At 47.6% G+C, this 26,208-nt stretch overlaps 2 protein-coding genes across 7 annotated transcripts in view; both read right to left on the bottom strand.

The window, feature by feature from the left end:
• Window positions 1-1,234: 1,234 nt before the first annotated feature.
• LOC120906632 (MAP kinase-activating death domain protein) lies at window positions 1,235-19,693 on the bottom strand. Of its 4 annotated transcripts, XM_040318442.1 has the most exons (17): window positions 19,445-19,693; window positions 19,026-19,372; window positions 18,066-18,926; window positions 17,835-17,961; window positions 16,249-17,694; window positions 15,980-16,039; window positions 15,046-15,825; window positions 14,758-14,961; window positions 14,441-14,680; window positions 13,627-13,761; window positions 12,753-13,259; window positions 12,364-12,636; window positions 12,112-12,279; window positions 8,470-8,478; window positions 4,811-4,883; window positions 4,668-4,714; window positions 1,235-3,125 (listed from the first exon to the last, which is right to left on the bottom strand). In XM_040318442.1, exons 1-17 carry the CDS (start codon window positions 19,589-19,591, stop codon window positions 2,361-2,363), a joined length of 6,189 nt encoding a protein of 2,062 aa, XP_040174376.1. In that variant the 5' UTR covers window positions 19,592-19,693; the 3' UTR covers window positions 1,235-2,360. The 4 variants fall into 4 exon arrangements, with proteins under 4 accessions (XP_040174376.1, XP_040174378.1, XP_040174379.1 ...); XM_040318444.1 differs by lacking the exon at window positions 13,627-13,761; XM_040318445.1 differs by lacking the exons at window positions 13,627-13,761; window positions 15,980-16,039.
• A 1,502-nt stretch (window positions 19,694-21,195) lies between these two features.
• LOC120906633 (integrator complex subunit 6) overlaps window positions 21,196-26,208 on the bottom strand; it is a 9,749-nt gene continuing 4,736 nt past the window's right edge. For all 3 annotated transcript variants that reach the window (XM_040318446.1, XM_040318448.1, XM_040318447.1), the window contains one exon: window positions 21,196-26,208. This exon is cut by the window's right edge and continues 2,062 nt beyond it. In XM_040318446.1, coding sequence (XP_040174380.1) covers window positions 23,780-26,208 — 2,429 coding nt within the window. In that variant the 3' untranslated portion in view covers window positions 21,196-23,779.

The following is a 26,208-nucleotide window of genomic DNA, read 5'->3' as shown; positions in this document are numbered from 1 at the left end:
TCACTTTGTCATGCCATTTTCCCCGTATGATAATCAGGACCTTCTTGAGACATGCTTTCTCGCTTTGATGATCTGTTGAGTAGTATGATAAAGCATTTAGGCGAGAAAGCATGCTCATTTTGTTGCTTGGAACTACTTGCATGCACCGCATATCTCCCATGAGTATCGTGACGATTACCGACAGAAAATGATCAGAGTCTCACCGCTGATCATCACAGTAGCGCTCGTGACGCTGACATGATTTTGTTTCACCCAGAATTTTTCATGACTATGTCAGTGACATTTTGCAGAACTGATTACAGTAAAAAAAAGTCATGACATAGTGTCTGACCAAGCGTTGGTTGCCAAAATGACACCAAACATGTATTGGTCACATCAACTGTTTAGAATAATGCTTTCTTGTACTTGGGAAAATTCTGCAGCAAAGAATTCAAGTACAATTTTTCATTAGCCATTCATTATCGTAAGATGATTTGTTCTATTGAAAGCGTTACTACATTACAAAAATATCCCATATCATATCAATGATAAGTTAAAAAAAATATATCAGTTTGCTCTTTAACTTCTGAACTATTTGATATATTTTCTTAAGCCAAACATTTGAGTTCAGAGCAGCTTAGGACCTTTCGAAAACAATCTAAATTTGTTGAAAACTGTAGACTCTACATTTTTGTCTTTCTTAAACCTTTGTAGAGTTGTAAAGTCCATTTTGTTCATGATTTGAGCTTTGGAGAGTTTGTTGCTCGCAGCACGGTTGGACGAAACTATGGAAATCCGTTCGCCGCGTCACAAATTCTCACTCATTCTACTCGATTTTCGACAAGAATTTTACAAAAAGGTTATTTAAGGGGAAACTGAACGGAGACTACACGGCAAACGTTCGTTCCCATTTGTATGGTGCGGAATCAGCGATGTTTTGAGCTGCAGATTACTAGTGAAATGGGACTTGATGGTAAATATGATTTTCCAAAAAGAAACCTTACAGTTTATCACGTTTAGCATGTCTCGCATTTTTCGAAGTGAACAATGTCAATAATGTTTTTGTAGATAGCAATGCTTCACTGCCAAAAAACGAAATATTAAAATCAATTTTAAGACTTTCATCCCGGCAGCTGCTCACTGCGCCAGTAGGAGAAAAAAAACAGTACTTACTTCCGGGAGTGCATCGTTCGGCTGTGCCACTGTGCCGCTCCCTTCTCAACTTCTCAACCAGTAACGCACTAGGTAGTAACACTGTTGTTGGTGACAGGTGTACGCGTCGCCATATCTATATATATATTTGATGCGCTAATTTTACACTTTTTTACCTTCCCGGTGTCTCGTTTTTGTTTTGTTTTGTTTTGTTGCTTCATCTGTTTGCTCTAGAAAGTTTGTATTGCTCTTGTGGTCGCTAACGCGTATAGGTTGCTATCACACTGGCGGAACTACACTAGAATTCGGGGGAAACTGGTGGTGGGCGGGGGTGTAACTGCTGCACACGGCTGACACTTCGTCTAACATGCTTCAACAATGTAAAATAGTGTAATATAGAGAGCGGGTGCTTGCTGTTGTGTGCCGCCATTCGTGATATATATGTGTATATTTATATGTGTAGTGTTAAAGCTTAAAGGGTCAACTTAAACGTAAGCGCCAACGACTGATGCGACGTTGGGGTTCTTTCGATGCTTTCGATCGGCTGCACATGGCTTACATTGTGCCCGCCCTGTGGTATTTACAGCCGACCGAGGCGGCTCGAACTCTGGCAGTACTCGTCTATTCCTACTTTCGTACATTGTATGTCTTTGTTATCACACTATCAGCGGATGTGTCCTGCTCGAGACCGAGCATACCAATCTTGTTAATATATGTATATAGATCTATAAATAACGATTTGTGCACAGGGAAAGCATCTCACAGTAGGAACGAAAAACCCAGGGCGGACAACATTAACACAATAACGGTTTACAGCACTGCCACAGACAAAACACAGCAAACAGGCAAATCGACGGAACTGAAACACCTAGAAGCGAGACCCGCTCGTTGCATCCTACCCGCAGGGGTGTGGCATTTAAAGCTTACTTTTAACAGCACGCAATACCCATGTGTCGTGTTTTGGGGTCTATACATCTGTTGCTAATTATTGATTGAACTATGCTATTTGATACTCCATGTCCAGTGGATAACACTTCCTTCATCTATTGTTTCTCTCTCGCTCTCTCTCTCTCTCTGTTTCTACTCTTCTCTAGTTTGACATTTAGCGAACCTCATTGAATCCTCATCCTGGCTAGCGTTCGATCGTTGTGTTATAGTGGTACGCGCGCTCAAAAGCGCCCATTTTCCTTTCCCATTTCCTAGACATCTGCTAGCCGTCCGCGCTTAGCCTACTCCTGTCCCGCCTTGCTACCGCCAGCATCCGTCGACTGCTTCTGCAGCGAGCGGAACGGGAACGGTTTGGCGGCCGCCGAGCGCCCGGACGAGGACGGCTCGATGGCGGAGTACTGGCGCTGCAGCGGTTGCTGGTGGCCGGACGCACTGCACACCGAGTCGGAACGCTGCGACAGGCTGGTGCGGGGCGGTATGGCAGGCGGGGGGCCACGGTTCGACACCAGGACCGGTGCCTTGGTTGCCGGCGGACTGCTGGTCACGGAGCCGGCCGAGGCGACCTTCGGACGGGCCGGCACCGTGGGCGGTTTCACGCGGTCCAGGCTGGCCGGCTCGGGCTGCGGCGTGGGCGGTGTGCTCTTGGGAAGCGTTTGGGCCGGTTGCGGTTGTGCCTGCATTGGGGCCGGTGATGGAGCCGCAGCATGCGCTGCCGCCGGTGGCTGGATCGTTGGTGCCGACTGCTTAGGGCTGATCGGTTTGCCAACGACCGTCTTGAGCTTGGGCGAGCTTTGCTGTGGAAGATGCGTCTGTTGAATTTTCTGCGACTGGTGCTGCTGCTGCTGCTGTTGCGGCTGCGGCGGCTGTTGGTGTTGCGATTGCGACGGTTTGGAGGAGGGCGATAGCTGCATGGTCGGTACCGGTACGTGCTGTGGTCCCGCAGTCCCTGCACCTTTCACCGCTGCACCCTGCTGCTGCTTGGTCTGCTCCTGGCCGGCCGCAATGTACGAGAAAACACACAGCACGGCGTAGCATATCTGGTCGGCCTGCAATGAGCAGCGAGTGGAAAACCCGAAATTATTAGTACTTTTTTGGAGCTAACATAAAGGTAAGAGCGGTGTACAAGCACAATGCACAATTGGTCATCTCGCTGTTACGTCATCAGCAGATGAGTAGCGATTGACCTATCGGAGAAGTTGGCACTATTTTAGCACCGATGGTTTATGGCCCAATTGACCGGTCGAACCGGCTTACGGTAGGCAGGGTGTGACTGTGTTTTGCAGTTGCATTCAAACAGGTTCCACAATGAGAGCTGTCTTAAACAAACTAACTATTGCCTTTGTCGCATGGAGCATCTTTAGATACATTTTTTTTTAAATTGTTATGCATCTGGTTACGCGTGCAGTGCGGGAAGAAGAATGCTATTTATTTCGATATTTAGTATCCTGTTTGTGCGATAATAACAGCTGGATGGCTTTAAAACATTCCACCTGTAACAGTTCGATAGAGTATTGTTTGGTGTTTGTTAGGATAAATGTGCCAATAGTAGTGCAATTGGTAGTAATTCAGATTTAAAGTATCGAAACGAAAAATATATGCATATTTTAACATTTAACAATTTAAATATGCTACACATTTCTAAGCACAACAATTCATTCCATGAAAAAAAAACAAATACATGAAACAATCCATTTTCGTGATTTATATCGTATTCGTATTGTATTCGTATACTCTAAGAATCATAATAGACTAAATAATAGGAATGGAACTGAGCTTTCAAGATGATTTGATAAGAATTGCGAGGATTACTCTCATACTATCGTATTTTGTCATAATTCTGTGGTAATTCATGTGTAATACAAAATTGAATGAGGCACTGTGTAATGACTGTAGTGAACATTGTTAGACATTTTCAGAGTTCATAAAGATACAAGTTTCCTTATGGAATCCAGGGGATTTCAGAAATTTTGCGGTCTCAACATAACGGAATGGCTTTATGAAAGTCCAGCGAAAACTTCATACTAACATACATAACTTAATTGCTTCCAAATTATCGTGGCACATGGCACAAACATCAGAGTTCTACGAATACTATTGGTACAACCTCCTCCACAGGTACATTTATACTAGTGGTGGGAGCTCGGAATCGAAACCAGTTCCGGAGCTGATTCCGATTCTGGAATCGATTCCGGAATCGATTTCGAATCGGAATCGAATCGATTTCGATTCCGAATCCGATTCCGATTCCGGAGCCGATTTCGTTTCTGGAATCATCCCGATTCCGGTTCCGAGATCAATTCCGAATCCGATTCCGGAATCAATTCCGATTCCGGAGCCGATTCCGATTCCGATTCCGGAACCGATTCCGATTCCGATTCCGGAGCCGATTACGGAGTAGATTCCGGAACTGATTCCGAAGCCGATACTGAAAACTGATTCCGGACCTACTATCCGGAATCGATTCTACAAAAATTCGGAGCTAGATGGAATCGATTCCGACCAAAACATCACTTTTCCCATTACTAATTTGTACCTTTTTATTTAATACATTCAACTGACCCCCTTAAAGCGGAATGTATCGAACTTACCATGGCGGATTTGTATTTTCGTTGAATAATAAGTCTTGTTTTGGGATCTGCAAACGAGGTGGAGAGAGATATGGGTTATGGAAAAATGTCAGAATGCGGAAACAGAGAAAACCACAATAATTGGCGGGCCGCAAGATACTTACTGTACTCCTCCAGAATGAACACGCCGCCTTTCTGTGTGAAGCACTTCCGTATATGATTAAGCCGGATGAAGAACTAACCATGTACACCGAAATGGCGGAAAATTGGGGGCCACAACGAGGGACAGAATGGTCGGCGGTTTCCGTCGAACGATGCAAGAGAATAAAGAACGCATGTTAGTTGGCCATGCCTGTACTACTAGCTCTGGTACTTCTTGCGCGAGTTCTTGTTTCTGTGCGCTCGTGCGCATTTCTGTTTGTGTGTATGTGTTGGTGTATATGTTTTACTAGTATATGTGTGTATGAGTGTGCTCTGTGTGTTGTGTGCACTATCTAACACTATTCAAAACTTCAATACAGTACGGGAGAGTCAGTCATCACTGGGTCGTAGGGTCGTTGCGATTGAAATGTTTCCGCCTTCACATGAATGCGATGGTACACAGGTTTGATTTTCGAAAAGGTTGCCATAAAAAAAGCCGTACCATTCACACTGCGTTACATTTTAATCGCAAACCATTGCGCGTCCTTTTAGTCGATGTAGATCGCTTTAAACGTGTGCGTGTATGTATATATGGTATATATGGTGTGTAATTCGCTTATGCAGGCATACAGGTTTGAACGTGGGAAAAAAGAACGGCATCAACTAGCAAAGAAGGTCGCTCGGCGATGGTTTCTCCCGCCGTTTTGGTGGTACTGTACGATCTCTAAAGACTACTTTTTGTTGTTGGTGGAGGAATACTAAAAAAAATGGTCTAATGATTGGCTCTGTTATAATACGACACGGTTTGTTTTTGTTACCGAACAAAAAAATCAAAGTAAATAAACAAAGCAAACTACTACTAAAACTGCTACCATCAGCATTCTATAGTTCTAGCTTCGAAGCAAAATAGTTAACCACGAGCACGAAAAAACATGGAAAAACTTAAAGTAGAAACTGAAAACAGAGAGAAAACAAAAACAAAAACGTAACGCAACTTGCATCGTAACAAGATCGGAGAAGAAAAAAAGAAAGAAACAACCCCGAATGACCTACGCAACTACCGGCAAAATGAGCGTTTTGTAGTACAATGGTATGGAGCAGAGATGGTGCTGGCCGCATAACTAGCTTATGCTACCCGTGTGCGTAATGGTATACAAAAAAACAAAACAAACGAATAAAAGCTACAAGGATGTACAACAAAACATATTGAGAAGAAAGAACAAACAATAGAACCGAAAAGTGCATGAAACTAATGTACGAAACGTAACTTCCAATTGTTTTTTTTTCTGTTTTTTTTTTGTTTGTTTGTTTGCTTGCGGTTGACTATGACACGCGTATTAGAGCGCGGCTAAGAGCAATGATGGTGGCAAAATTCTAGGTGTCTATTTATAACATCTATGTATATATATATATGCACGGTATCGAATATATTGATGAGCTAAAGAAGATGCGCATTAAAATTGGCCTACGAACATATAAAGATATCAATTAACACCACTTGATAAAACACATGTCCATTATGGCGAAATTTGTGAAAGAGGGGGGTAGGGGGGGGGGGTGGTAGGGGGGAAGATTATCAAATACAAACAAATTTACTTGTGAGATGGTCTTCGAAAACGATCGGCACTAGAAACTAAACAGTAGTTTTGCTTTCAACTGTGTTGTTTTTGTTTTACTCGACATGTACAAAAAAATAAAAAAAGGAAAACAAAGTATTCGAAAGTCGAAACATACAGCATTTATTTCAAAACCAAACTGTTTCAAATGAAAACAGTAAGAAGTTAAGGAGAAACCAAAAAAAAGATAACCAAAAGGAATGCAAAACTTAAAAAAACGGCATTGCTGTGAAAAGTTCACATGGTAAAACAAGAAAATGATAGCTGCATAGAGCTATAGTGTGACATCGGTGAGCGATCTAAAAATGGTGGGTAAACAGAAAACGGGGCTCGGCAACATGATAAACACATCTGGTACAGCAAATATATAAAAATCAAAATAAACTAAAACACAACTAGCTTTTGATGGTACAATCGCAAACCCAATCAATGACACAGTTCGAATAGCAGGGGAGCGCGCAAACACTCTAAAAATCATGTCGTATGGTAAGAGTGGCAAGAAACGGAAGAAGCATGCAAAGGTGTACCAGTTGTGATACGATGTAACTGAGAAACGATTCGAAAAAAAAAGAATAAACAAAACAAAAGAAATGGCTATATTTCAATCCAGGTTTTGTTTGCTAGACTTACTAAGCGCGTTCAATAAAATACACTAAGTAAGACAGGGAAATGGGTAATGAGGAATACGAAAGAACGTACTAAGAAGAAGCTTGCTAAGGAAATAATAGAAGAGAGAAAACAGAAGAAAAAAAATGAGAATAGCAAACACATTTCGCATTTTATCTTTTACTTTCCAATGTTTTGAAAACAAACAAACAAACAAAAACATAAGTATACTAATGGCGAGAATTGGTAAATGTAAAAAAAAACAAACAAACAAACAAACCAATCGAAAACGTTACAATGAATGCGACGGCAACAATTGTCTAAGAGCTAACAACTAAAAAAGTAGTTACAAAATACTAAAACAGAGATAGCTGTTAGAAAATTGGGATGAATTTTTCACTTTTGCTGGTCTCGTGTAGTGCGAGACCTGGGTAACGAGTGCGAACAGCTTAAACGCATAGGTTTATGTTTCGCGCTCGTACTTCAATTTCTGTACTGCTAGTTCACTACCTTACTCTTTCTCTCTCTCTTTCATTTTTCCCTCAAAGTGTCTCTCGCTTCCTCTCTCCTTGCCTGTATGTGTTTTCTGATGGAATTGTTAATACTGGGAAGGGGGACGGTTCGTTTTTTTTGTTTATTATGATAAATGAACAGATGGCAATTGATGGCAATTTTGAGGAGCATGTAAATGCGATACATAACATTACATCGATCGGTTAAAAAAACGCGAGCAACACAAGATTTGGTTTAGGTGAAGCACAAAATGGCACAGCAACTCCCACTACTCGGCTAACTGGTTGGGGGGAAGGTGACTAAAAAAAAAAACAAAATAACCGACAACACAAAACTTGGCAAAAACCAATCTAGATCCTGGGAAGGAGCTGGATAGCGGGGTTTTGGGATGCAACAGAACCGGTCAAGTTCTGGAAACTTGCCCTAGTAGCAATAGTTTGTGGTGGGTAGCTGGTGGTAATGGTGTTGGTGGTACAAGCCATTTTTGGCTAATGGTACCGACGAGAGGAGTAGCGCGTGTGTGTGTGTGAGTGCCATCCAGCAAGAGCAAGACGGGCGGTGACAGGCGTGTCGTGATGGAAAATCAAAACGCTGAGCTAATCTCGTGTTGCGGGAGAGAGCAAACAGGAGTAGGACAAATGTTAGGGACTGAAACTTATCCATAATGAAGCAGTAACAGAAAAAGTATACAACGTACATATAAACAGCAACAATCCGATAATGGCCTACATTGTTGATGTTGTGGAGATTTTTGTTTTGAGGGGATTAGGGACAGGTAGTAATTTGTTTTAAACATAATTTTCCTGTTTGTTCTTTTTTTTTGCGGGGGGGGGGGGGAGGAGGGCTTTGCGTGTAAATTGTGAGTGAATAGTGTGGAGAAGTTTGGTTTTTTTGTAGCAAATGTCTCGCTTATTACATAACAGTAAAGTAGAAAAAAGTAACTGTACCTCAAAATCCTTTCCAGCAAATGAGTATTGTAAATGTTTGAAAATGATCCAGATTTATGTATTCGAGGTGTTTCATGTTTTTTTGGTCATTTTTTTTTTTTTTGAATATATTTATACGATTGACATTTCAGTTCATTGGTACGGTGACACGGGCAAGTTTTAAATGCAACGGTTTGGTTTTTTGTTCATTTACAGTATCGAAATCGTCATGAGATGATATTCGACAGTTCAAACGGGAGGAATAAAAGAGAAAGGTAAGAAAATAATGATTAGTGAAGTTCGTTAATTAATGGCTCCGTATTGTTTTGTTTATGTAGATGCAGTTTCAAATTATTTTATACTCTACATTGGTTTGTCGAGGGGGGGGGGAGTAGTATACATGAGCAGATGGGACTAGCTGAGAGGATGATCAAAACGATAAACCCTCACTGTGGGGGGGGAGGAACGGTTACTAAACAGCTGGCTAACATGATTCATCGCTCTATCTACGGGTCCGTGGAATTGTTGTTTCTATTCTGAGTAGTTTTTTCAAGCAAAATCGTTCTTCCAATAAGAGTAGGAGCGGGGCGAAAATGATATTCATGGAATGTAGTTGTTCAACGGAAAATACACGTTTTCAAGTAGGTTGACAGCGGTAAAAAGGTATACATGTTGAATCGAAAGCAAATGGACCAAATCGAAACATTAACCGAAAATAAAAACAAACAAACAAACAGACGAGCTAAAACAAAAACAAAACCAAAAAAAAACCAGAGACGAACGGAAAGTAACGCAAACACAGTAGAGATCAGTGAACAGAAAATGAAACCGCGTACACCCAAGGACCATCTCAAAAGTCTTTTGCATTTGTATCGTTTTCCTCACTCAGCCGAAGCACCGAGTGCCTTAATTTGTTTGCTTCTTTGTTGACGCGGAGTGGTGAAACAATTTTGAAACGATGGTGGTAAAAGTTAAACGAATAAAAAAAAACATTCAGTTTAGAAAAATTAATGGGGGGACAGATGGATGTTGGTATACAGAATTGCTCGTCAAAAGAGCAATTCTAGCATCGATTGCGTCGAACAGTTGTTCGGTGAGATTGCTTGCGACTGCCACGATTGGTAAGAAATAAATATAATGTCAAGAGCAAGACGTAAAAAATGGGTTTGAATCTTTTTTCCTAGTTCTTTAAAAAAACTTGCGCCCAATATTCGCATGTTTTGGGGGAATAAAACAAAATGGGAAATTACTTTACGATGCAGTGAACAACATTAATAGAACAAAACAACAAACAAAAATACAAAAACCCTATCGATAGCTCATTCCTAATACGTTTGGTTGTTGCTGAAGGCGCTAAAATACTAGCTAGCCAAAAGGGGGTAACATTTGTGTCCTTCCCTGGTATTGAAGTAGTAAAAAATCTGTTGTGAAACCCATCGATACAGACGATCAATTATAAATAAACATACAAACAAAAATAATTGAATTTAAGACAAAGTACGCATTAGAATGCGTAAATGCATTCGCTAGTAAACGTTGGAACACAGAGAGTACATTGAGTTTGGATGTACGACAATATTGCACCCCTATTCGATTAGCAATGATTCGGTTAGGTTTTTAGATTATTTAAACATTCCGCACTCTTACATTGGCACTCTGAATACCTGGGTACTGGAAATTGATAATCAAATGATGAAAGCAAAGGCGTTGAATGACATTGGCAGTAGAAAAATTGGTCTCAAACACGATTGGAAGAGAAAACGAGATCGAATGGAAGAATGTAACGAAAAAACAAATACAATACATTTCATCGGTGTGCGTGTGCTTAGTAAAAATAGCTCAAAATGCACTAGCTGTCATAAACATATGCAGGTAAGCGACGATAGAAATGGTAACACGTTGAGAAAATATATTTTAAAAAATACAATAATATAACTATCTTTCGGTCACGCTCTCTATTTTTTTTGCTCTATCTCTTTCTTCCTCTTTTTCTTTCTATATTTTTTTACCTCTATCGCTATTTTGTCCCTTTAATTAGTCCGATTTATGTTTCAATATCCTCCGATAGATAACAAACCATCCGAAACAATGCGTCTGATTAGTATTGGATTTGGGGGAAGTAACTACTACAGGTGGAATACAAATATAATAGATACACACACTAATGGTGTGGAGAGCACGGCTAGCAGTAGGGTATCAGGATTGCACCCTGAAGGTACAGGGCAATGTTTGGTAGATACGGAGATACAGCACATCGTGTGAAGGGCCTGCGTGGTAAAAGCTACTGTCGGTTCAACAATGGGCGCAGAATTGCAAGGATAACCTAGAGTAATGGATTAGAGACAGGAATTCTCTATCGACCTTCCACACATTCGTATATCATTACTCTAGATTCGGTTTGGCTGCACAGTAACTGGGAGGATATCTCACAGCAGTAAGAGAGCTAGTTAGTGGAAAACGAACGAAAGACATGCGTAATAAGAGCTGGAATATATCAATGCTAAAGATATAGTAAGGAAAGGTAAACTAAAAGAAGGTCGGTTAAACATACAAAACGTTGACATCTACACGCAAGTTGTGCTTATATCGTTCGGGTTGTTTGGGGGGGATAGATTTTGAACCGGTGATCAAACATTATACGCAACAGGTACACACGAGCAAGGGTTGAATAGGGGCCGCGTAGAGATCCGGCGACAAAGCTCTTCATTGCTAGGCTTCCGAGTCGCCCACTGGAGAAGGTCCTTGATACGTTTGCAGTAGCAGCTCATTCTGAGCAGTACCTTCGCCGGTCAAACGAAAACAAAAATTAAAACGAACAATAACAAACAAAAACAAACCAAGATCAAAACCGTGTCAGTACGCAAGCAAACTCAACCGAAACTGAAACAGTTCAAATAAACGAAAGACTGTAAAACCGAACTATAATCGCACAGCGAGAACGGAATAAAGTATAACAGTGAACAATGTATGCTTATTCGGGACGCTTACTACACGCTTTCATATTTGCTCTATCTCCGGGTTTCAATCATGTCAGGTAGCAGTGCGCTTTTAAGTCCCCCACCTCCATTGCTTTTGCAGGCGATCCCATCGAAAAGGAATATTTAGCAAAAAAAAAATGGCTGCTATACTATAGGTTGAACGCGAATGGCAAAACTCAACGACCGATTGGGTTGTACAACAGATTGCTAGCTGGATGACACGTCCCTTGCAGGTAAATTGTAGCTAACTACATCGATACAGCCGTTGCGCGAGCAACGGCCATACAGCGGGACAGCAAAGGAAGGAAGATGTACAGAGCGAGCGCGCGCACGCGAGATGAACGAGTGTGCTAAGAGACGTGTTGCTATTCATACTGCACTGCGACAACGAGCGACACTAGCCTGCCGACACTATTCTCAGCGTTTACCGCCACCACTCTGAACGATACGAAACGGCATAACAGATCGGAGGTTCGCAATCATTTCGGTAGGTACGAGTGTAGATGATGCATGTAAAGAGCATGGTATCCATTTATGAAGATAGGATGATGAACGGAAAACGAAGGTCAAACCAAAAGAGTACAAGCTAGGAAAGAACATTCAGTTCGGACGTGACTAACAGGTGGGTGGGGTAGATAGGGGTGGGTGATTGGCTGGGTTAGCAAACGTGTAACATCGGGCTTACCTTGCTGTTCGCAAACAACAGTCCGACGCCCTCAAGGCACACCTGGAGCAGACCGCCCTCGCCGGTCGTCATGTCCTGCACCGGGAACTCACCGCCCAGCTCGGGGGCCTGGCCGGCGCAGCCGCTGCGTTCCATCGACTCCTTGATGCAGTTGTACAGCTCCTTGCACTGTGCGTCCCAGGATTGGGTAGTAGGCAGGCAGGTTAATGGTGGTGCCGTGTGTCGGTGTGTCGGACTTGGGGCAAAACTTACCTTGCGCGTGTAGTACTTGTGCAGCTGCGTTTGGCCCCCGTTACGCTGCCACAGGCACAGCACCTTCGTTTTCGGCGAGTAGGTCATGTTGACTAGCCGCTCGAACCACCATCGCTCGGTGATGCTACCGTTCACCGAACGCAGCACCAGTCCGTCGTCACGCACTTCAATGAAGCGGAGCGATCCACTCGCATCGATGCCCTGGTGTACGGTGAAGCTTTGCCGGTGCAGCAAACGGGATCCCAGCGGCTTCAGATCGATGTCGTTACCATGCTGTGACGAAGGAAAGGCAGGGATAAGTTCCACACCACATTGGGAGATAGTTATGGGCTTTCTCTACTGCTGGGCAGGTCTTCTTGTGGAAGGTCTACAACCTGTACTTTACTTACCAGATTATTAATCTGATCGAGCAGCAGGTTCACCTCCTGCGAGTAAATGAACCCTATGTGGCTCTTGCCTAGCAGTCGGCGTACTTTCTTCTTGATTTCCAGCTTGTGCACATTCAGCATTACCAGAATTGCTGTCAGATTGTACAGCATCGTGGACAGCAGCCGGTCCTCATCGTGCTCGAGCCGCTTGCGCTCCGACTCCGACAGCGCCTTGTAGCGCTCCATCATCTCGCCCGGACCCTGATCCATGCCGATCATGTCCCGCTCCTGGCTGACCGCGTCCAGGAACGCGTCTTCCCAGAACTGCATCTGGTCCCAGATGCTGGACCGATCCTTACCTAGCAGCCCCTCGAACAGATACACCCGGGGCGCATCCGGCGAAGGCGATCCGGACGACGGAATTAGGCTGCCGCCAGTGTAGCGAAAGCCCGCACTTAGTGATGACTTGCCGGAAAATATACCGCCCGCCATCTTTTTTGCGTCCTTCAGGGTGGAGCTTTTCGGAAACTGGAAGTAGATCGAGCAAAACCGATCGTCGTAAAACCCTGTTAATACCGTGTACCATCCTGCTAAGCTACGGAGCTTTCCGCGCCCTAGCAAAGTTACTCAGGCGGCAAACCCATGAGTCAGTGAGGAAAGCTAAAAGAAACAGACACCATGACTGAAGAAGTTCACAGTTTGACAGACATGCATACTCAGAGGTTCAACGTACACAAACACAGACACACACACGCACACATACGCACACACGCACATACACAAAAACAGAAAATCTTATAACGTGTAACGGAAAGTTAGTAACTGGCAAACAAAAAAAACTTCTTGGAGTTCGGATAGTCTCACCATCAGCGGGGCATTCCCTCCCAATACTTACTTTCTCATACTCGGTATCCGACACCGTCGAACGGCAAGAGATAGAGGTAGCCAAAAAGTCACCGGATTGCTGTTGCGGCAAAACGTCACTAGCGACAGATAATGTCCCAGATGAATCTTGCATCGCAATGCTACCCTGTGTTGTAAAAGGCGAGGAGACACAAATTTCAAGCGTACACATAGAGATGTAGAGAAGCGAATATACTGCTCGAAAGGGATCTGAGGATAAGTTAATGGATGGTGAGCGGCAAGGATAGATTGGACCGAAATGGTATCGCATTTTTTTCTGGTCGAAAACAAATCCAAACTAACATAGAGCCAAACAAAACACAAACATAACTATCGAACACACATAAAGGTACGTTTCAGGGCATTCCGATTAGGATCAGATTGTACTATAATACAACAAAACAAAAAAAAAAGTCGAACAACAGTTAATGTGGCTTGAGGATCAAATTTTCCTACTAGGTACGATATTGGCGACTAAGGCGTCGAGCTACATAAACCAAAATCTGTTAATGAGCTTCATGAGCTTACAAAAATGCTTTGTTCACTGCTCCGAAACATTGGACAGTTGACAAAGGATGTTAGTTTTCTAGTGATTCTGAGATATTTTGAAATTGGAAAGGAGTATAAATTAGGAATGGCCAATTGGCCAACGGCAAAGATTGAAACGATGTATGCAGATATTGACAAGAAAGTTAATGTAACCACATCAGATCATTATTAGGAGTCGGAGTGAATTGTTTCGAAGAAGTTTGAAGAAAATACCAAGAAATAAATAAACCAACTAGCGTTGCAAGTGATGCACCTACCTCCGACTCAAAGGATGTCAGCTTGTTGAACAACACATTCCGTTTCAGGGACAGCATGTCCTTGAACATTTCCGACGTAGATTGATTCTCCTGCTCGTTCTCCGATGGGTGACGCGAGAGGGCGATATGGTCGTTGTTGGCACTGGAGCTTTTGCGAGAGCCGCCCAGCATCCAATCCGACAGCTCCGTGGGGCTTTGGGGTGACCTTAGGTTCTCCCGACTGCCCATCGGACTTACGCTCTGGTAGTGGATGAGCAAGGTAAATAAAGTATAGTCAATGTTTAGAAGGTCATTGTTTACAAAACACAGGCCCGTACCTGGCTGGACAGCAAGCTGGCAGACATCTCGGAACCCGCACCTTCACTTAAATCCTTGCTCCAGTAGTGCGTGTGAGCGATTTCCATCATTTGAAACACGGACGCCATCCCGCCGAGACCAAAGTTACCTATCGTGTGCTCCAGTCCGTGCGTTATCGCCAACAAACACTTGAGCGTTCCTTTGTACACTGCTTTCGATATGCACTGATCCAAAAAGATACGCGCCGAATTAAAAGCCGAAGTACACGTTTCCGCCAAATGCATGTTTCGGCGCACTCGAATACTTACCACGTCGTCGATATGGTCGTCTGGGCCAATCTTTCGCTCTAGCGTCCTGTTGAGCTTGCCCAGCACCAACATACGATACGATTCGTCCTCCATCAGTTTCTTGAGCCGGTTCAGCTTCAGCCATCCAACGCCCTCCCCGGCTAGGACCTGGTTAACCAGATCCTTTAGAAAGGTTTGATTTTCCGAGTTACTCGTCGATCGTTCGGCGTTCTGTATTCGCTGCATTTCCTCCTTCGTTTGCTTTGGGCCAGAGTGCTTGATCAGCGGGTTTCGCTCCACCAGACCCTTGCGGCCGGGAAATGGATCGAACGATAATTTTTCCTTCATTTTGAGCTGCTGTTGCTGCAGCATGCTGGTCCCACGATGTGAATCGCCTCCCTGCTGTTGTTGGTGCTGCTGGTGGTGCTGCTGGTGATGCTGCTGTTGCTGCTGGTGTTTCTGCTTGCCCCCGAACAGATCGGAAAACATTGATGATGTTGACTGGGCGATACCGTTGAAGTCGCTGGTGATCGATGAAAACAGCGACTGGTTGGTGGTCGCTACCGTGTTTGTGGTCGGAGAATTCAGCGATTGTGGTCCAGTGTACGGACCGGTACCTTGCTGCAGCAGCCCTTTCTTGGCCGCTACCTCCTTGGCCGATTTGGTGAGATCACCGATGGTAGATTTGCCGACATAGGTCAGATCTTCAATGGTGTTCTTGCTAACGCCAGCCGCCTGCTTGGACGCTTCGAGCGCTTGCTTCGACGCCTCCTCTGCGGCCTTCTTAGCCTGCAACGTAAGCTGGAAGCAAATAGCATTGCCGAAATAATAGCATTAAAACCATAGTGCGCAGTGATGAGCTAGTGATACAAAGTGTGCTTGTTCGTTCAATGGCGCCCATAGGAAGGCAACGAAATGGTAATAATGAAAAGTGAAACAAAGAAAACAAACACACCTGCTCGAGAGGAGCTAGAATCTTGAGATCTTCTTCTATTTCCTTGGCCTGCACTTTGAACTTAACACATTCCATAAAGGTAGAATTTTGAAGATAACGTACAACAAATAGGGACAGCGTGCAACAGAATCAAGTTAAAGGAAAGAAAGATAGAAAGAAGGGAAAGTTAGAGAAGGGGAGTTAATTGTAAATTAAATTAGATTAAAGTACAGCTATCCCGGAGGAGGGTTAGGCATCACAGACATATGTTTTTTGAATTGCAGCTCTACCTTATCCATCTGTGCCAGGAGCCCATCCTGGCTGCTCTGACGGGTCGTCTCCCTAACCAGTTCCTTCGCCTGCGTCGTCAGCACCTCGAACAGGGAGCCCTGCGAGCTCTGGCGCTGCGATCCGGCAGATCCAAGCGACGGCGGATGGCTGCCGGACCCGGTAGAGCCAGAGCTTGACGTGCGTGCCAGCAAGTTCGCCCCGCTCTGCTGGCGCGCAAAGTTCGGCGATATGGGTGGAGGAATCTTGGACAGCTTCCCGGTGCGCTTCACGCCCGTGACGGCCTCGTGCGACCCACCACTGTCCTTCGATACGATCGTCTTTGGCGTGGTGGTGGAGTTGGAGTCCGACTCGTTCTCGAAGCTGCCGTGCTCGCGCTCCGGCTTCACGACCAGATGCACCTCGTTGCGGGTCTTCGGGTTGAATTCAAACTCCGAGTCACGGTTGAAGCTGGGCGAGCTGAGATCGGACTGGCTCGACGAGGTCGACTCGGCCGAGTCTACCTGCTCCGTGCCGCTCGGTTCTCTCGGCTGCGGCTGCATACCTTCCGGAAAGCGCAGCGAGCTCGGCGGCCGATACACCAGACGCGGATCCAGGTTGGACGACAGGTTCTTCGGCGCGACGTGATGATGGTGCTGGTTGGCGTACACCTCGTGCAGGCTCGGCGACAGGTCCGATGATACGATCTCGGACACAAAGTCGCTCAGCGACGAGTAGGACGAGCTGGTACTGTCCGCACCGTCCGAATCGGAACCACTCTCATCGGTGGGCTGATTCTCGAGACGCAGCATGCGCTTCAGTGCCACGCTCAGCGTGCTGCCCTCGTCCCACACCTGGAAGCGGATCGGGTTGAGCGTGTGGGCGTACCATTTCGGCTTATCGCCGACCTGCGCCGGGTCTAGCACGCCTGTCTGCACGCGCAGAAACGCCACGTTCGAGGGCGTTAGCGACCACTCGGCCAGCCACTCCACGGCCTGGGTGCGAGCGAAGCGGTTGAGAAAGGCGGACGTGCGGGGCCGTGACCGCAGGAAGCTGTTGATCTGGAAGGCGACAACCGGTCGCGGGTACAGCCGCAGAATCCGCGTATGCTCGGTGAAGTTTGCGAGTGTGTTTTGCGAGTTAAAGAAGCGCACCATCGCAACGCGTGTCGCCACGTCTACCGAGTCGACGTCGGCACCGAAGATGAGCGGATTTACGGTCGACGGCTGTCCCACGGGGCTTGGTTGTTGGGAGGCGGCTGTTGAACTGGAGAGTCCAGTCATGGGCATGGCGGCGTTCGACGAGGCACCACCGTGATTCGAACCGTGCGATGCAGACGCTTGGGGCGCCTGCAGCGCTAGCCCAGTGGTGGCGTTCGAGCTGCTGAAGCTATCGCGACCGTTGCCCGTGGCTTGCTGACGGACAGGCAGCGAGGACGTTTGACTACCCGATGTCATGGAGTTGAGGGCCTGTGGACGATCATCAAGTAAACACGCACTAATTATCAGACTGCAGAGCCAGAAATCACATCTCGGTCAGCATTTTGAATGCTTCTAATTTTGGAAGAGATTTTAATTATTGAAGTAGATTCATCTGCGCGGATTGTTACCTGTTTCAAGTGATTTTTCAGTATACCACCTTCCGGCTCAGGTAACATTGGTATTGCTTCCATATCACCGGACGCCGGTGTTAGCTTGTTCGAGTCCAAATCAACCAGCCAAATGTCGTCCGGCAATCTAGTGGAAATAAGCAAAGTAAACATTTGCAATCATTATTTGGGTGTCCAACACATAATCGTACGGTTCCGTCCTGCACTGTCCGTACACTCGCGGGAACTCACCGAAAGTTCTTCTTGTACATCAGAAAGGTTGCCGGCAGGCCGATAATGTACGGTGTAGGCGCGAGCAGCAACTGCTCGGCACTACCCATACAGGTCGGCAGCAGTGGAATGACCGGGAACATGTACTCCAGCGGATAGATCAAATGCACGAACGCCATCACGGACATCGAGAGCGCGTTATAGTTGCGGGACTGTATGATTACTTTGTGCTCGAGCAGTATGAGCGTCAGCACCCGCAGGCACGTATCGACACCGAGCAGCTCGAGCGGCAGATGCAGCGGAAAGTCCACCAGCGTGAATCGGGTGTGATCCGGCAGCGCAAAGACCAGCGGCTGGTAGAGCGCAGCGGACAGTACGTCTACCTCGACGCGCGTCGACCCAGGCACAGGGACCGGCGCGGACAGCAGCCGCAGGATCCAGGTCTCAATCTCCTGCACATCGTGCAGTATCACCGAGCTGGTCGACTCCGAGGCCTGGTTGGTCAGCACGTTCCAGACGCTGTCGCGCACGGACGGTCGGGCGGCACCGACCCGCTTCGGGCTGCAGGAATCGTTGCACGCGTCGATCAGCCGCTTGAGAATGAACAGACACTCGCGGAAGATCGTCAAGAATGGATGATGCGACAGGATGCAGAGCGAGGTCAGCGAATGGTTGCGGATCTTCGACCGCTTGCGCGAGGCGCGCGGCGACGGCGAATGGCTGCCGCCGGACTCCGAGTCGCCGGACGGTCCGACCACGCCCAGCAGCGACTGATGGGTGGCGGTGTAGTTGTTGCCTGCGTTCGGCGGATCGGAATCCCGCCGGCTGGGACAGTCCCGGTCGGAAGAGTCGCTCGGCGCAATGTTGCTGCTGCGATAGTCACTGGGTGTGGCAGACAAAAAGAAACAACAACAAAGTCAATTAGCTGCTGCGTAAATAAATGGCAGTAAAACCGGAGTGTCGGCAGTGTTTTTAGCATACCTCGAAAAAGCCGAATCGGAGCTTTTCTCCATACTCTTGCGCCAGGACTCGCGGCGCAGGGAGGAGTTCGGGGGTTGCTTGCCAGCGGCCGTACCGGCCCCGACACTCACGCGCGGCAACGACTTCTCGATCGGACGGTAGAAGTTCACGCAGATGCCGTACCGCGTCTTGCCCGAGTCTTTGTCGGTGAGCGTAAACACGAAGGAGGTCGTGTCCCGGATGGCGGACCCGGTACGCCGGGAGCCAACACTGACGCATCCTTCCGGCTGGCAGAAGTACACCATGTCCAGCGGCAGAGGGAAGTCATCGTGGTCCATCGGTGGGTACCGTCGCAACAGCTCTGGTAGCTGTATTGACAAACAGTAGCAAAATCAAACATAGCAGCACACTGGTACATCCGCAATATCCTGACTGCTTACCTGCACGGATGATTGGCTGCCCGAACCGGGTGCTGGGGCAGCGTTGCTAGTTCCGGAACGTGCGACGACCGTCGTGCGCGCCCCAACGATTGCCAGGTAATCAATCAACCGTGGGCAGAGCGAGTCACGTTGCTGCTGTTCTGCCATCGTGACGCGCTGTTGCCGCTGCCGCTGACGTGTTGCAGAAAAAGGAAGCTACTCACCACCGCCTCCACCCGCTAATATACGGCAAAGCTAGACGCTTCCCGCTAGCGCCTGCAACGTCTGACGTCGGCTGTCCTGGCCAAATGCTAAATTTAGCAAGGGAAGCATGTATCCCGTGTGCACAGAGTGGTTGACGTTACTTTTTCTTTCTGAAAGGAGAGATAAGAATGTACAACAAATTTATGTAGATGTACTATACTGCAAAACAAATATTAATTAATCTAAAAAATATTGATCTAATATAGTATTTTGTTTATCTATGTAGATAGGCGTACGGTTTTTTTTAAAAATATCATCATTTGTATCGTACAAAAACACGCCAGAATAATCTTCAGAATAATCCATTTATTTCCGACACAATTATGCGATACGACCACTTTTATTCTAGGGGACCCGCACCCACCCGCCATTAATGTATTTCTGAGTATTCGTAATCTTCTTGATGCAACACAACATAATAGATTCCTCATGATATCCGAAGAGCTTAGTTATTCTTTCTATAATCATTCAATAAAAAACACATTTTCCAGTACTTCCAAGTACTTCAAAAATGTTTGATAGGTCCAGAGGATAATCATAGCAAATCATCTTAACAATGAGTAGCGCTGCATGGAAAGAGCACAGAATATATGTGTTATATAAATCATAGATACATCTGAGTTGCTCTTCTCTGCTGCATACATAGATGGAAGGAAGTAAACCAAAATTGCCCATAATTCTCCAGGGTCGTTCTCTCTTGGATCTGGGCTGGTCAAGCATCAACCTTGATGCAGACAATTTGAATGTCTGGAGGGAATTCAGCTCTCCGAATTCCACAACAGTGCGTATTGCCCAAGAGATCCAGCAGCAAACACGCTGGGAAAGTGTTTCTCAAGCCCCATTTGCTACGGGGAAAATTCCCAAGACCGATAATCTTTGCACGGCTCCATTAGCTGCGTATAATATGCAGAGCCTACAACTTGTTGAAGCAAACGCAGTGGCAAATGTGAACAGCACGCGAGATAACGTAGTGTTTCATGAAATGCGCATTTTTTTATCGTGCGCCCCATGGATAATTCTCGTTTATAAAGTACGCTAAGAACACAATTATCGATCACGAGGCCACCCAGGCAATGACGTCGGTCAGCTAAAGCGCTACACAAAAATCGATAAAATGTAGAACAATATCATCCACGTGGTACACGACATCCCACACAAACAAGAGACGGAAAGACGAAAAGAAAATTGATGGACATCATTTGATGTCGTCAGTAATTGCTAGTATTGTTATCTTGAATTTCTTATACAAGCTTTTAATATACGTATATTAGACACACATTTTGCATCATAAGGTACGAGTAGACTACACGCAAAGCAGTGTCGCAGGCTTTATTATGTACATATAAGTAAGTTACATTCAGTTTGGAGACGATGGTGATTTCAAGAAACTCATTCGCTAACAGGAATGAGCAGATATTTTATTAACTTTAACCAAAATTTTCATCAGTATAACTTTAGACAACTTTAGACATTGTAACGAAAGATAAAAGAGGCTCTAATTCGCTTACCTTGGCCAGATGTGAACCACATGGGAAGATTCTGGTATGTATCTCTAAACGTTGCCAGAATGATTACTATTTAACTACACTACCATTATGGACCTACTGAAAGGCTTTTCTAAATGTATTACCACTAACACTAATGTTACAATGCACACCTTCTACTGCTGATTGCGCTGCTGGGGCATGGTTTTTGACGCTCGACTAATTGCACCAGCCCTACTGCTGGAGCTGGAGCATATGAAACCGAACTGCTTTACATCATCTACCAACCCAGCAGAATTCTGTACTTCTCTTTCTCTCTACCCCACAACACGCACGCACACGCTGTCTCTTTTTCCCTTTGTAAATACGGGTCCGGACAGTGCGGTCCTGTTCGACTGCACTGCTCGAGCTTTCGTTGTTGACTGGTTGCTTACTTTTCACACAGCCGTGGAGGAAAATAGGCACGCCATATTTCTTTTCCCCGATAAGCAAGCGTAGCCTCTTTCACCCGATGTGTTTCATTCCATTTCTATCCCGCTTCTAAGCATGGACAAAGCAGTGCGAGCTGTGTGTGTGTGTCTCGCTCGCAGCCTGATATCAAAACCAGGCGCAGGCGCTGCGAATTTTCTGCCCCTTCTCAGATGTACAGGAACCTGAAATAGTACAGCGCAATCCACTGTAGATGGAGCTAGTACTTATAACTTCCTACAAAATAAAAGTCTACCGTACGGTCACACTGGCAAACATCAGGACAACGATGGCACCATACTAACCAATAGAATGTTGCATGCTGACCAGTGTTGCTGTGCCCAGTAACTCTTTTCAAAGAGGAGATGAGCTCGTTTGTTCTATGTCAAGTGAATTGCAAACGCTCTATTGTCGCTCGGCAGAGCTTCTTGAGCTCCAAACACTCTGCACGATGCAGAGCGCTCGGGGCTCACGGCTCTACACACTCCACCATCCACCATATAGGTTTTTTGTTAATCATTATTTGTATTTACAATTTTTTTTTCTAAAATTATACTTTTTTTAAGCTTACTTTGATCGTATAGACCACACTTTTTTCATTTAAAAAAAAACGCGCAAAATAACATAATATAATTTTCCGGATAACAATACTTAAAACAGATGATACCCATGACACGTCACTGAACAAGCTCAGAGCTCTCGCGTGGAAGAGGTCGTTCTTACGCTCCCTCCCATCAACACCGACTGTACACAGAGACGACAGTGTCGACTTTCGATTTGCGATTGCGAACGCAAAAATATACATCGAAAAAAAAAAAATAATAATGAATTGGAAGTTTTGCTAATTTCGCATACGCGAAAGTTGCACTGCTGCCTCAAAACAGTGCTACTAACCGTGTTGCCATAAAGTTGAAACATGCTTCAACACGGTCAAAACGACCGTTAGCATTCTTCGCTCACCCCCCCCCCCCCCCCACCGTAACGGCTGTTCTTTCTGCTGGATAGATTATTTAGTAATCTGTTCAGTTAAAAAAAAAGAAGCCTAGTTATCGTAAATGTTGTAATTTTAGCTTATTGTTCTATTCTATTTTTTTCTTTACAATTTGTAGGTCTTTGATAGCATACAGCGATCCAAAGAATGATGCATAAAAGTACTGTTTAAGTTAACGCTACACTTAATTAAAAAGACGTATTAAAATCAGGGGGCATCAACCAAAAATAGAAAACATATTACACTGTTTGTATATTGCTTCGGATATGACCTCGTTCTGCGGCACGGTAGCACGCATCCTCTTTCGAGCTGTACAGCTCGCTCAGTAGGGAGTTCCCGCGCGCACAGAACTAGCTAGTCGGCTGTATAGGATCGATTATTAAGTCACTGATAGCCAGCCAGTACAGAGATACCGTGAAGGGAGGGCGGGGGTACAGTTGGCAAAGCAAAAGCCAAAAATACGATCCTAGCTCCAAAAATGCTGGAACCGGCTCGGGAGCGTACGTTCGGTCGGCATCGTTCGGAGCTGGTCGGAGTGGTTCCGCGCCCAGCTCCGACTGTGACACACTCGGAATCGTAGCCGCTCCACAGCGCTCCCATCACTATTAGAGATAAGACGGACCATCAAGCCCGATAACGGGGAGGGTTTGGAGCCATATATATATAAATATAAAATAAAGGCGTCATTGCTTCAATGGCGTGTAGTACTTGCACAATCAAGAAGGGGAAAAGGGGGGAAGAAAAAAGAAAGGAATATAAAAAGCCCCTGTTACGGTGTACGCCTACAGAAACGCAAAAGATTAAAAATAAAATTAATGTAAAGCAACTCGCAAACAATAAACCAAACATACTGAGCATTTAGCCGCCTAGCGCAGTCATCCCTTGGCGCAGTAGGCTGGGGCGTTTCACTGACAAACCGCTCGGTGCAACGTGCCGAATCGCTGCAGCCGGTTGGCAATGCAGGAGCGTTGCCTCACCGCCACAGAATGATTGCAATAATATTGCACTGGATTGATTGGAACTATTGCACCAAGCCGTCGCGTCAAACCCTGCCCGAAACCACCTGCATTAGTTGCTACTGGCATTGACTGGCGTCGCGAACGAATGAAACTAAAGGGTGGTGCGCGGATGGACCGCTCCACCAACGAGCTAGGAGAACGGTACGTGCACCGCCTCCGCGAAGTGATTGTTATGACTAAATTCTATGGTCCCGTACGGGCCGCCGATGCTGTTGTTCAGGTAGGCGGCCGCACCCGGCGGTGTCGTGCTGCGGTACGTCTCACTGCTGCTGCCGTACGCGGACGCGCCGGCATCGTGCGCAAAGTACAGATTGTCCGGCGTGAGGGCGTGCTCCTGCTCGTCCTCCAGCAGCCCGTCGCTGTTGCCGTACGCGTAGTACGTGTTGGTCGAGCCGCCGTCGCCCTCCTGCTGCGGCTGCTGCTTGTGGCGGGACCGCTTCACGCCGGTCGCCGCGTGCGACCGGGCCCACCATTCCTGTATGCACTCCACCATCCGGTGGCGCCGGAACCGGCGCGCCTCCTGCACGCACGCGTCCACGAAGTGCTTGCGCGTCGCCCGGCTGCCCTCCACCAGCTCGAGATGCTTGAGCAGCTGGGCGTAGTCCCGGCCCGGCCGCCGGATGTCGCGGTACACGATCGAGCGCGTCCGCAGGTTCGTCTCCTCGATGCGCTCCAGCTCCTGCTCGTCCTCGACGCACGAGTAGAGCGCGTAGTTGTAGTCCCAGTTGAGCGTCGGCTGCACCGCACCGTCGCACCCGCCGTTCATCGCGGCCGAGGCGAGCCCGTTCGCCAGCACCATCACCGGCTCGGCATCGGGGGCAGTGCCTCCGCCCGCCTGGTGCGCGCCGCCACTGTTCGTACTGCTGATGACGGTAGGCCGGTCGGCCGGCGGCCCGTCGTCGTAATGGCCGTCCTTGTCGCGGTCGCTTTCGCTACCGTTGTGGCAGGTTTTGAGGATGTTGGAAATTTTCAGCACGTCCGTCAGGTCGTTGCCGGCCTCGAGGCTCCATTGCGATACCGCCGGATGGCGGGCCGGTGCCGCTGGCCGTTGCTCGTGCACTTGTTGCTGCTGTTCCTGCTCCTCCTGCTGCTCCTCCTGCTGCTGCTCTTGCTGCTGCTCTTGCTGCTGTTGCTCTTGCTGCTGCTGCTGCTGCTGCTCCTGCTGTTCCTGCTCCTGCATCCGCAGTACGTCCGTTGCGTCCGCCGCACTCGCCTCCATCCCCCACTGCACTACCGACGCATGGCGTGACGTTGGCCGCTGCTCTTGCGGCTGTGCTTGCTGCTGGGGTGCGGGCTCCGAAACTGCTGGCTCCGTCAGCGACTTTGTAGGCTCAGCCAGCGGATCCGCCGCTTGCTTGGGCTCCTCCGCCCGTAGTGCTGGCTCCACCGCAGCGCTCGCCCGTTCAGGCTCCGCGTCCACTTCCTTGCTTGCTTCGCTGTGCGCTGGCACCTCCGCGGCCGCACTCGGCGACGGCTGCACCGTCTGGTCCGCTTGTAACCGTAACGCCGAACTTTGCTCCGCTTCCGCTCGTACCCGTTCGTGGCTCGTGTTGATATGATCGTCCACCTGGACGCTTTCCGGGCATGGCGGTGCAGCCCCATCCGCCGTCGCCTGCTCCTCTCCCAGCGGTACATTCGCTTCTTCCGCCGCTTGCTCGGCCTGCTCCACCACCATGCGCTCCCTTTGTTCCGTAAGCTCGATGTGCGGTTTCACCCCACCGTCCATGCTGCCGTCCGGTCTAGGTGCAAATGCCTGCTCCGCGGCCTGCTCCACTTGCCGCACGTTAGACTCGGCCGTCTCCTCGCCCTCCTGCTCGAACTCCTCCTCGACGTCGGTCTCCTCCCTCTCAACCGGCAGGCTGTCTTTCTTCCCATTGTCTCGCTCTGCCGCACCGTCCGCACTCACCGGCTCGGTTGCGTCCCTCTCTACCTTCTTTACCGGCTCCGCTTCGGCCACGTGCGCACCAACCTTACTGTCGGGCTGCTGCTGCTGCTGCTCGTGCGTTTGCTTTTTGGGCGAGTAAGCGACGCTTTCGTCCGCTCGGGGTTGCTCCTTCTCGCCGACGATTCCAGGCGAGCCCGCACGGCGTATTACCACCTTCACCTCGGCCACTGCCACCTCCGCCATGCTTGGGTGCGCTCCAGTTCCGCCCGGTGCTGCCGCCGTCGCCGTCGTCGCTGTGGCTTCCGTTAGCGCCACCGCTTCGCCAGCCACACTGGCCCCCTCGGGCAGGGGCTCGCGGTGGTGGTTCGACACCCCCAGCTCCCCGGGCGGGTCGTCGAGCGGGTCGAGCGCCATCACCAGGCAGCCCTCGGTATCGTCCTCGGTGTCGCTGCCGGACCCGCTAAGCTCGGACCCGCTCTCGTCGTCGGTCAGCAGCGGGTCGCCGATGCTCGACTCGTCCCCCGACAGCGAGCCAGACGGGCTGCTGCTGCCGCTGCTGCTGGCCAACTCCATCGCGGACCGCTTGAACACGTAGTCCTTCCGGATCGGGCCCGCCTTGCGCTTCCGGGTCAGCCGCGTCACCGTGCCCTGCTCGAGGCTTTTCTTCATGTGGC

This window comes from Anopheles arabiensis, chromosome X, assembly GCF_016920715.1.
Source record: "Anopheles arabiensis isolate DONGOLA chromosome X, AaraD3, whole genome shotgun sequence".
NCBI lineage: Eukaryota > Metazoa > Arthropoda > Insecta > Diptera > Culicidae > Anopheles > Anopheles arabiensis.
The sequence above is the reverse complement of the archived record's forward strand: the minus strand, read 5'-3'. Positions and strand labels throughout refer to the sequence as shown.

What these genes read in the sequence shown, in the direction of transcription:
- LOC120906632 (XM_040318442.1), bottom strand. Translation starts at nt 19,591, where the DNA reads ATGGCAGAACAGCAGCAACGTGACTCGCTCTGCCCACGGTTGATTGAT. An exon ending in GCAGCCAATCATCCGTGCAG is followed by an intron (nt 19,373 to 19,444) that starts GTAAGCAGTCAG and finishes TTGTCAATACAG; the next exon opens with CTACCAGAGCTGTTGCGACG. An exon ending in ACGACCATATCGACGACGTG is followed by an intron (nt 14,962 to 15,045) that starts GTAAGTATTCGA and finishes TTTTTGGATCAG; the next exon opens with TGCATATCGAAAGCAGTGTA.